The sequence below is a fragment of the Centruroides sculpturatus genome, unplaced genomic scaffold (genome assembly GCF_000671375.1).
Source record: "Centruroides sculpturatus isolate CEXI.00-Female unplaced genomic scaffold, Cexi_2.0 scaffold595, whole genome shotgun sequence".
NCBI lineage: Eukaryota > Metazoa > Arthropoda > Arachnida > Scorpiones > Buthidae > Centruroides > Centruroides sculpturatus.
In genome coordinates this window covers 64241-76581 of record NW_019384912.1, presented here as the reverse complement: position 1 = coordinate 76581, position 12341 = coordinate 64241, and the positions used below count along the sequence as shown (strand labels likewise).

General features: G+C 28.7%; 1 protein-coding gene across 9 annotated transcripts in view; it reads right to left on the bottom strand.

The window, feature by feature from the left end:
* LOC111631677 (C-Jun-amino-terminal kinase-interacting protein 4-like) overlaps positions 1–12341 on the bottom strand; it is a 93921-nt gene that overhangs the window by 47029 nt on the left and 34551 nt on the right. For all 9 annotated transcript variants that reach the window (XM_023375980.1, XM_023375983.1, XM_023375981.1 and 6 more), the window contains 4 exons: positions 11180–11324; positions 10232–10422; positions 6273–6443; positions 2754–2994 (listed from right to left, as the gene is read on the bottom strand). In XM_023375980.1, coding sequence (XP_023231748.1) covers positions 2754–2994; positions 6273–6443; positions 10232–10422; positions 11180–11324 — 748 coding nt within the window. The remainder of the gene's footprint in view (positions 1–2753; positions 2995–6272; positions 6444–10231; positions 10423–11179; positions 11325–12341) is intronic.

Below are 12341 nucleotides of genomic sequence, written 5' to 3'. Positions count from 1 at the left end.
AGACTTTTTACACATTGCAGCAGGTCTCTTTTTATTGTTTTTTAATCGGAGTCAGAATCAGGAGAGGCTACCGGAGCTTGCAGGGTCATCTCCTCTTGTTCCATCCTTTGTTTTTTGGCAGCTTGCTTCTTGAAAAACATGTCCAAGGTGGTCTGTTTCTCTTTCTTTTTTTACATCTGTCGGGCAAGGGTGTCATTGTAGAGATCATTGATCCTGTTGGCCTCAGCTCTGTTTGGTTAATGAGTGTTGATAAACTCTTTAACCTCTCCCCATTTGACAAGGAAGTTTTTGTCAACTTTCACTCTTTCTGATGATGTCTTGCTTTGTTTCAATTGAAATCACCTTTCTGTTTTTTTAGAAGCCATGATTTGCACAACACTTGAATAAATGTAAATATCCTGCACTGAGGTGATGTACTGTACATAATAAACAAGGGAGCAAGCCAAAACCCAAAGGAAGCTCTGTACTTCATATATACTAATAATATATTTTAATTACTGTATACTAATATATTATAAAAATAGCAAATTGTCATTGGCAATGGCAAAAGAGTGGAAACATCATACGCACTTGTTCACAGAAAGACCGTTGTTCACCTCACATAACTGCCGAACGGAAAGTCCGTTGTTCGTAATCAGTCCGTTGCTCAAGTCAGGTAACAGCCAAACAGAAAGTCCGTTGTTCGCAGCGTCCGTTATTCGAAGCATACGTTATACGAGGCACCACTGTACTTTGTACTCGAATATTTGTTGTCTCAGGAAAGAAGTGGAAAGACAAATTTTTACAACAATGGATACATCAATCGTAAATTTAAGGAAAATAAATTCTAGAGATTTTTTTGCATCTGTCTCATTCATTAAATTTAGTTGTAAAAGATGCTGCTAAAGTAACAATTAATTTTTTAACATTGTACAAGAATTGTACACATTTTTTCTGCATCCCTTTATAGATGAGACATACTAAATCGTAATATCACTCTAGTTTAACATTGAAATCCGTAAGTAATATAAGATGGGAGAGTGGAATAAAAATATCAAATATTTTAATGGATTTTTTAAACTCCTGTCAACTATACAGAACTATCATAAAAACTGTATGGACCAGTAAATTCCTATCGGTTGAGTTAAGTTATAAATCTACTTGAGATTCACATAATGGGGCGAGGGCAGCCAAATATCTAGCAGGCAGGCGGCTAACAGCCCAGAACCTGTCCCGGATAGAATCATTGGAAGCGTTATGGTGTGCAGCTAAACCATGTGAGGTTGGTGCTCTGTAAAGCACATGCGTATAATCTGGCTGTTTGTAAGCTGACAATATAGCTCTTCCATTCCGCCACTGATATTCGAATATACAATAGCAATCTTATAGTTTTTTTCACACGTAGTATAGAAATTAGTAATAAGATACATAATGCGGTTATAATAAAATATTAATTTTAATTAATTCAAAGTACATTAAAATATGAAAATAATCGCACAATATGTCTTTATATTTTAGAAAATACAAGGGAAGTGGCACTTCCACCGCTTCCAAGGACGGCACGCCACTGTTCCCCATACAATAGAGAGATTGCGGCGCAAGTTCAAACGTTATTTGTACACACACGGTTTACGTTTTAAATCCAAGAAAAAATCGTTGCAGCGCACGTTTACATCATCACGTGACTCAGTGAACGTCGCACATTGACTCACGATAAATTTTTTGAAAAAATGGCGGATACATTGAACATGGAGGGTTACCAGGTAAATAAGGTGAAGGTAAATAAACAAACTATTTTAAAGTATTTATAGGATGTTTAATAACACTAATTGGTTAATTTTTAGAAAGTTTACAAACGTATTATGCTGTTGATGGTAGAAGAACAAATCTATATGTAAATTCTATAGGCACTTCGCATCACTTGCTAAAAAATTGAATAATTAAATAATTTCTGGATTAAAATAGTCTGTTTCTTTACATTATTATTCGTAAATGCTTAAATAATCATTATTTTAATAAAATATGTCATAATTTTAACCCCAAACACAAAAAAATGTAAATTCTATAGGCACTTCGCATCACTTGCTAAAAAATTAAATAATTAAATAATTTCTGGATTAAAATAGTCTGTTTCTTTACATTATTATTCATAAATGCTTAAATAATCATTATTTTAATAAAATATGACATAATTTTAAACCCAAACACAAAAAAATGAAGAAGTTTAAGCTGAACTTCTACTTGCCATGCTAGACGTAGCAAATGCCATTGCCAACCTTCTAGAATTGCCAGATGGTGGCACTTGACATCCACATTTTGGGCTGAAAACATTGGCTGCAACCTCTCTATTTTCTCAATAGATTGTACTGGGAGCACCATGTCAATGTTTTTAAAAATATTTGGGCTGCAGTGAGCTATTTTGAAGATGTCCTGGGCATGATAAATGTGTGCCTGTTTTTGTTCCTCAGTGACCAAGTGCAGAACAAAGCTGAAACAGACCTTGCATTTGTTCAAATGATAAAATTTGAGCAATTTGAACAAATGTTATCAATATACTGAAAGTCATTTATAAATTCTACACATATTAAAATTTTAATATTTAAATGTATATGAAATTTGTTTGGAAAATATCTATAAAAAGAATTTCAAAGAATTAAAATGTTACAAAAAAAATGTTTTATATTTATTTCATTATTAAGCCAAAATAATCATTCTGTTACAGTTATATTAAATTTCAGTATAAAAATTTTATAAACCATTTCTTAAATTTTTACCTTCATTCCAGTTTCTTTTTCTAGAAGAGGTCTACAATATACAGGAACTGGAACACAAAGTGGAATCGTAGGAGATGATTTTTCTTCTTCTTTATTAACTTTAGAAACTCCTGCTGACTGTGTAGGAAGACTCCAACCATATGCTTGAACCCGACCATCATCTTTTCTAACGTGAGCTCTTACTTGCTTATATCGTTCCTTTCTTTCTTTGGCTCGTTGTTGTTGTAATCTTTCAGATGCTCTTAAAATAAATTAAAAATTTACAATGCTTATTTTAACAAACATTTTAATAAATAATTTTTTTAGCGAAATAGTTTACATATATATTTTAATATGAATAGTTAGTAAAACATTATTTACTTCTATAATTATTTTATTCTTTGAATAAATTTTTGAAAGTTTTGAATTCCAGACCAGACAGAATATTAGCATTGGTTTATGATCTGATTTATGCATTATTTTACACAAATTTTGTAATGTGAAGCTACAATGTGAAAAAATGTGGTACTTTTATGGGTTATTGAAGTTAAATATTATGTAGGAAATTAGCATGTTTCAGCATATGTCACTAGATGTGTGAGAACAATGGTAATGCAACAGTTTGTTTCAGGGAAGAAAATTATTGCCAGTACATATGGCCTGATTTGAATGCAGATGATCTTTAACCACCTATAATCTCAACTAACAGAAGGAAAAAAGGTTGAAGCAAGATCAGGAAAGGGGAGACATTAAAATTCAAGATAGCAGAGAAAATATGAGAACTAAGTAGAATTTAAGCTAAGCACTGCACATGAAGTCAAGAAGTCTGGTAGAAAGACTGAAGAGAAAGAAACTAACATCACTAGCCAAATGAATCTTAGTAACATCTAAATGGATCATTAAGCTGTCATTATCTAAAATTTCAACTAAAGATCTAACTGCAGAATTTAGCTAATACCCTAAACATAGCATGTCATAGCCAATTGAGGGATTCAGTGGAAAGCAATACAAATAACAAAAAGTATAAAAAATATATTAGTGATAAAATTTAACATAACCCATAGCAAAGTAAGATTTTGCTTTATTAAATAAACGAATAGATATATTTACTTACAAATTACTGACTTTATTATCTTTTTATTTTTTAAATTAATCCTTTTTTGTATTTTTAAAGAAAATGTTTAATTATGGAAAATTGTATCTTATACTAATTTTCCATCCACCCCTTCAATTAGTTTTAAAATTTGAGCTTGTTGCTAGCAAAAAACAATAAGTTTTTCTTTTCCATTATCACCAATCAGATTTTTATCAATCATTGAGAGGCATTGGTATACAAGATGAAAGAGATTTTAAGGTGAGAATCCATAACAGTAGCATTCCTTCCAATCAACTTAACTTCTTCACAGAAAATTTTACCTGAAACTTTTTATTTAATAATTGTCATAAGATCTGACAAATTAAAAATATTAAGGTAATCCTGATAATATGAACAGAAATTTGAGGAAAAAAAATCATTATTTTTTTAAGATTTATCATCAAATATACTTCATATAAATTGGAACATCATTTTTATATGGCCTAAAGTTTCTTTCTAGGTGCCCAAGAATATAATGGCATAATTTTATTTATACAAATGTGTAATTCCTATGTTGTTCTAAAACAGAATTTCTTACTACACAGTTGTCAACTTTTTGATTCCAAATAACATCTATTGATAGAATATTTAGAACCCATAGTCTTCTTATCATATTAATAACCCTATGCCAGTATGCATAAATAATGATTGTTTATGCAATTTGTGAGGGTCATAAAAGTGCATCGAAATTTCGACTAATTATGAAACTCCTAAGTCGAAGAGTTTCAAAGATCAAATCGGGTCAAGAGGGTATGTTGGTGACAAAACCCAGACAGAAAGAAAACTTTCTTACTTATTGTAAAACAAATGCAACACAATGATAAACGGCAGGGGGAAATGCCGACAGAGAGAGAGAGAGAGCTTTGTCGAGATGCTTGCGAACAAGTGTCGAGTTGAAACAATCGAGAAAAGGGGGGGGGCTTAATGACTAAAGAGACATCTTTTAAGCCAGAACGCGTTAGGGAGTAAATGGCCACAAGAACATCTGGTGGACCAGTTAGGTTCAAAGATGTCAGAGAAAAGGACCATAATGGAGTAAAATATGATCGTGGACTTTAAAAGCTCCATTATCACCTCTCCGAGCTTTTCCCGACCCGGATTATCTCGGGTTTCGCCTAGAGACAAAAGAATGACTAATCGGGGTAAGGGAGAGGGTGAATGAGACCAATCAAAAGGATGATATTTGGGGAAAATCCTATAAAACCCCAAATCTCAAGGACAACAAGCCAGTTCTCCTCCAGACAAGTATTTCCGCCAGTGGCTCAAGATCTCAGTCCATCCACATCATCATCCGTCAGAGTCACCGCCTGTGCAATGGACACTCTTTTGTCAAGCCTGGGACATGCAACGTCGAACACCAGTCTTCACCCGTCCACTGTCCACCAACATCGGGAACTCCCCAGAGAAAGATCTATTTTCTGTGTCATTATTATGTAAGTTAATTTTATGACAAAAATAAACAGTTTTTGTAAGACACTTGTCATCTTTGTCTCCTGCCACCACCACCCACATATGATTTGCCCCTAGGTTTTCCTGATGCGCAATTAACTTATTGTCCCTAAAAGTCGGCAACCTTACACAATTCACATCCAAGACTGTTAGGTTCTGCTATGGTTCTCAATATGAAATTATCAGATCATATGTAATGTCCAAAATTGTAGTGTAAAAATGGCATCATTATTGTCTTCAAAAATAATGATTAAACTTTCAACAAATTGTATAAACATATTTATACAGGTAAAGTAAATTAATACAACTTCTATGCTTGTAACTGCTAATACAACTTCACTTTTTAGGATTAGTAATTGATAAACTCTCATGAAAATGAACATGAATGAAAAACACATTAATCATATAATATTCAATGAGTTTAAAAAGAAAATAATGCAGCAGAATCAACAAAAAGCATTCAAGATATTTATGGTCATGGATCCTAAATGAAAGAAAAGTTAAAGTGGTTTCAAAAGTTTAGATTGAGAAAAATGAAAAAAGAAAAAGTTTAAGAAGAATTTAAGAAAAAGGATAGATAAAGAAAAAATAAAGCTTCAAATGAAAAATATTTCAGAAACATCAAACTTTAGCCAAATATATGTGAAAACAGCAGATGAACAGATTAAAATAATTGCATTATTTAACATAAAGCTGATTAATAATGAAATGATAACTAAGATATCTAATGTTTATATGTCGTTTGTAAATAAACATGTAGACAAAGAGAAGTTGGACAATAATCATGATATTAATAATATTGTGTGAATAGAATAGAAAATGCAAATAAATATTAAAAACATCTTGATGAATAAAATTATATTAGCCTTTAAATAAACTAAGATTATATTAAATTATAGTTTAAATAATATTCCTTAAAAATAAACACAATTTATTTAAATAAATAAATGTCTTACAGCTCACTGTCCATAAAATCTAAGCCTTTATTTTTATCTCCTAGTCTTTTCTTGCGCATGTTATCTAAAGTTGGACTCAAGTAAGATGTAGGAGCATTATAATGGACATTTACATAAGGCACAGAAGGATTTCTTTGAGGCTTTTCTGAAGAACTAAATAAATTGCTAAATCTACAGAAGAAATTAAAAATGTAAAAAAGTTTTAATCATCTTTTAGTTTTGATTATAAATTAAATTATAGATATTTATTTATTATAAAGTAAATTTGATGACTAATCTATTAATATAAACTGAAAATATACAATAAATATATTAAACATAATGAATGAATATAGTGTATTCATCATATTCATTACATATTATTGAGTGAAAAAATAATTCATTTATAATATATTAGATAATTTATATTTCTGTATTTATTCCTATTTTATTTAAATCTTTTCTATTGAGTAAATATCATTTTAATTACAGAAGTTTTGAATATATTCTGATAAGGTTATATTAAAACATATCAAATATAATTACAGTATTCTCAAATAAAACAAAAATATAATTTGGATATGAACTTTTCATTTTGGATATGAACTTTTCATTTTGAGTAACAGATTATTGTTCAACATAGTATTCATCAGACATAAGTAATTATTCAATTCTTAATAAACTTTTTAAATTTCTTATATTAATGAGGTTAATTTGCATTAATTTTGTCTGAAGAAAAAAACCTCTACACATAACTAGGAACATGATATTTCTTTATCAAATGCATATTAATGAACTTTTAGCAGTTTTCCAAGTATATTTTTTCAAACCTGTTATGACATATACAAACATACATACTGTTATGATTTTGTCCTAAAAGCTAAGAGGCTCCTGTATGATCTTCTAATACAAATCTGTTATTTTTGGTGTTTGACTTAGAAATACTTTTACAGTATTTTTTTTAATTTTCTATGAAAATTTCTTAAATTTAAAACTTCCTTTTGAATGAAAGTCAATCATTCAATAAATTTTCTGTGATATCTGTGTTTTATCTGTATTTTTGTTTTGATTTGGAAGAATCTATATTGATATATAATTTTGAAAAGAATATATAGAAACTGAAACAACTTAAGTTTTTTTGTCACTATGGCAAAAAATCTCCTATGTCTTTATTCATAATCAATAAATATTTGCATATTTAAAGTACAAAATAAATCATAATTATTTTATTTGTAAAAATTTAAAAAATATATCACCAAATGAAAAATGACTTAGGCCATCACCAGCACATATATGTATATTTAATATTATTAGTTTCCATGCTGTCATAATTTGATGTAAAAATGTTATTACTAATAGGAATATTTCATATCAATTAATTTTAAAGTGTACATGAACCATTTAATTGATACAGTTTTACTTTTCCTCTTTTTTTTGTTTCTCTTTCATACTGATGTAGTCTAATATAAATATCAATATTTATATATTGTTTATATGCTTTCTGTAGAATTACATTATTAATTAATAATTGTTTGTAAAATCCTTAAGAGATTCTTTGGAATATTTTTTTTTTTTTTGTCTAAATTAAGAATATCATTTCATGTCATTATTTATGAATTTTGTTAATTGTGCATAAGAATAAAATAATTAATTTTTATTAAAAATTTTTAGTGTCTGTAATCTGGGATTGCGACTTATTATGTCATGAATAAGAAAATATAACAATTAAATTAAAGTTTTTGATCTGATGAATGCATGAAAATTTTTATTATTCTGAATATTTTCAATATAGGGATCTGTCAGAAATGCTTATCATTTCAACAACTGAGATTAGGTAAATCATCTGAAACTTTATAGTTTCAGGTGATTTACTGGTTGCTAACAGACTCACCAATCTTTAAGAATGGATCAGAAAGTGACCTACAAAATACCAATGATATCATTCACTGTTACCAACCAACTAATAGTAAGCATTTCTGAACAGACCCTAAGATTTCACAACTTAGAGTAATGACTTCTAATTTCTAATATACCAACACCAAACGATCGCCTAATTTATCGGGCTATAATATGGCTATTATAAATGATTGGAACTAAGTAATTTGACATTAGAGGTAGGCGTTAGGCGCCATCTCTTAATTAAATNATAACAAGAGTGTGCATACAGAAATTAAAGGAGTTAATGGTTTAACTTCTCCATGGGAAAAGAATTTTAAAAATTAAATTAAAAAAATATAACAAATACCTATAAACTATGTTGTAAAAATTAAACAAATTGTATTATAAAAAATAACACATTTGTTTTAAAACACTACCCTTTTAAAAATTCTATGATAAGTAGTATTAAAAACAAACCTCATCATCAGACTTATTAGTTTTAGACTTGTCTAATTCTTCCTTTAATTTTTTAATTTCATCTTCCAGATCATTCACTTTTTGTTTTAAACGGTTCTTTACAGCATGTAAAGATTTAATTTCTTCATGTAATAATTCTTGTTCACTAAAAAATAAAATTTCAGTATAAAAACATTTCTACTATCTATCAATAAACATTTTATATTTAAAACAATGAAAAGTGAATAAATATCTAAGATAACTTAGATATGTTCATGTGTATAAGATAATTTCATAGTATACATATATATTTTTTGTAAAAAAAACTTTATTTTATATTACAAATTATTACTTTTAATCAAGTAAAGGCAATAATATGCAGTAACTGATAATGAAATGGAGCTTCACTATATATTTCCATGCTATGCCATTTAACAATATAATATAGTTTCTCCTATATTTAGCTCTTTTAACAAAAAAATGATTCATATCATTTTTGTTAAAAGCATGATATAAATCATTTTTTGTTATAAGTTAAATGCCTACTCACTTTGTAAGGAACAGAGTCTGAGCATTATTTTTATTTACTTTTATTTTTGCTTTTTATTATATTTTTGTTTGGGGCTTATGTTTTGTTAGGACGAAGGTTTTCCTCATCATTCACCTTAGAATCTTAAAAATAGAAGAGAAACCAACTCACCAACGAGAGAAAAGTGCCGTAGAAAAAACTCATGCACACTTACGCTCCCGAGCGGAAAAAAGTAGTTCCACACCGAGAAAAGGGGTGGAGACCCCACAAGCACAACTTAGGGACTCGCTAAACCTTAAAGAATAAAAACATCCCAAAAATTGTCAAAAAGAATAATGTAAAAGATTAGCGAGTATTGTCGGAAAAATAGGCTGCCAGACAAATAGAAAAAGTTTATTGTTAGCAAATAAGTATGTAAATGAGGGGAGTGATCGCATTCAGAATTGTGACGTCACCTCACAGTATAAAGATGGAACCTCAAGTGAAGATGGGCGAGGTGAGCTTCTGATAGCAACGAGCTTGGTGAGCTTCATAGCAGTGGACGAGAGAGGTGTACAATAGGATCAAATCAAAATAAATCAATTTTTTTCTGTTATTTAAAAAATAATTGTAACAAGTTACTACTAACAATAATAGCAAATCAAGGAAACACAATTTACAGAATTTCTCAAACATTTGCAAATAAATTGCAAAATATACAGGTCTGGCTAAAAACTGACTTGTTCTAAACTACATTTGAATATAGTAAATTTAAATATGGTATATTTTATACCTCAATTAGTTTTTTTTATCTTTAGCAAGTAATTTCAATATTAACTGCTTAATATATTACAAATATAAGTTTACTAACTATATGTAGTAAAACCTTGCATCATGGTTATCCATGATACTCATGTTAAACTACATAAGTCTTAATATAAATCAAATCCATATTAATGACCACCTCATTCAATATGGCCAGAAACTGTATATCCTAAAGGTGGACTCATAAGTAAGGTTTTACTGTATTAATGTATTACAAATATTTCACAAAGAAATATAAAGAAATAAAAGAAGATAATTTATCTTCATAACTAATATAATATAGGTTAAATCTTAATGTAACTTGTTTAGATACATTTTCCAGATTGATGATCGACTTTTCTTTGATTCTAATTCCGGATTATTTTTGCATGCCCTTATCAATTCTGTCCAACGAACTGCTTCCTGTAATTCCATGAGTCTTTCTTTATATTGATTTCTCTCCATCAATACTCTAGCCATTTCGACTCTAGTAAAACGCTTCCTTTGTGCTAAAGGAACATCCTCCTATATTTTTTTAAATAAAAATAATTATCATTGCTTTTATCATTAAAAATAAAAAATTAATTATTGTATGTATGAAATTATAATTATTAAAAATATCGAAAAATAAAATTAAACCGTTTTAAAGTGAATAAATAATTACATAATTATAAATTATAAATATTTTGAATTGAATATGTTAATATGATAATGGGATGTTTATGTCCTTCATACATCATTAAAAAGTATACTAAATTATATGGGCTGTCCCAAAAAATTGTATGGACACTTCAAGTATTGATAACTTTATCTTCATTTTCTGAATTTCTAATTTAGACTAATTACTATAATATAAAATTAAAATCTAAATTTTTAAAAAGTATTAAATTAAAATTAAGAAAATAAATATAGAAGCTATTAACAATGAAAATGTATATACAATTTGTTGGAACATCTTGTATTTATTATATTTAATTATTTTATTAAATTCTAAAGTTATCTTTTGTATAATGACTTGGAAGTTTTAAAGTTCTATTCACTTATAAGTATTGAAAAAATATATATATTCATAAATAACAAGAGTGTGCATACAGAAATTAAAGGAGTTAATGGTTTAACTTCTCCATGGGAAAAGAATTTTAAAAATTAAATTAAAAAAATATAACAAATACCTATAAACTATGTTGTAAAAATTAAACAAATTGTATTATAAAAAATAACACATTTGTTTTAAAACACTACCCTTTTAAAAATTCTATGATAAGTAGTATTAAAAACAAACCTCATCATCAGACTTATTAGTTTTAGACTTGTCTAATTCTTCCTTTAATTTTTTAATTTCATCTTCCAGATCATTCACTTTTTGTTTTAAACGGTTCTTTACAGCATGTAAAGATTTAATTTCTTCATGTAATAATTCTTGTTCACTAAAAAATAAAATTTCAGTATAAAAACATTTCTACTATCTATCAATAAACATTTTATATTTAAAACAATGAAAAGTGAATAAATATCTAAGATAACTTAGATATGTTCATGTGTATAAGATAATTTCATAGTATACATATATATTTTTTGTAAAAAAAACTTTATTTTATATTACAAATTATTACTTTTAATCAAGTAAAGGCAATAATATGCAGTAACTGATAATGAAATGGAGCTTCACTATATATTTCCATGCTATGCCATTTAACAATATAATATAGTTTCTCCTATATTTAGCTCTTTTAACAAAAAAATGATTCATATCATTTTTGTTAAAAGCATGATATAAATCATTTTTTGTTATAAGTTAAATGCCTACTCACTTTGTAAGGAACAGAGTCTGAGCATTATTTTTATTTACTTTTATTTTTGCTTTTTATTATATTTTTGTTTGGGGCTTATGTTTTGTTAGGACGAAGGTTTTCCTCATCATTCACCTTAGAATCTTAAAAATAGAAGAGAAACCAACTCACCAACGAGAGAAAAGTGCCGTAGAAAAAACTCATGCACACTTACGCTCCCGAGCGGAAAAAAGTAGTTCCACACCGAGAAAAGGGGTGGAGACCCCACAAGCACAACTTAGGGACTCGCTAAACCTTAAAGAATAAAAACATCCCAAAAATTGTCAAAAAGAATAATGTAAAAGATTAGCGAGTATTGTCGGAAAAATAGGCTGCCAGACAAATAGAAAAAGTTTATTGTTAGCAAATAAGTATGTAAATGAGGGGAGTGATCGCATTCAGAATTGTGACGTCACCTCACAGTATAAAGATGGAACCTCAAGTGAAGATGGGCGAGGTGAGCTTCTGATAGCAACGAGCTTGGTGAGCTTCATAGCAGTGGACGAGAGAGGTGTACAATAGGATCAAATAGTTCCAAGGCAATTTTGAAGTTATTCGATTTGTGGATCGACGAATAGAGAAAGTCTTGAGAGTTGAGGAAATAGGTTCCTAGTA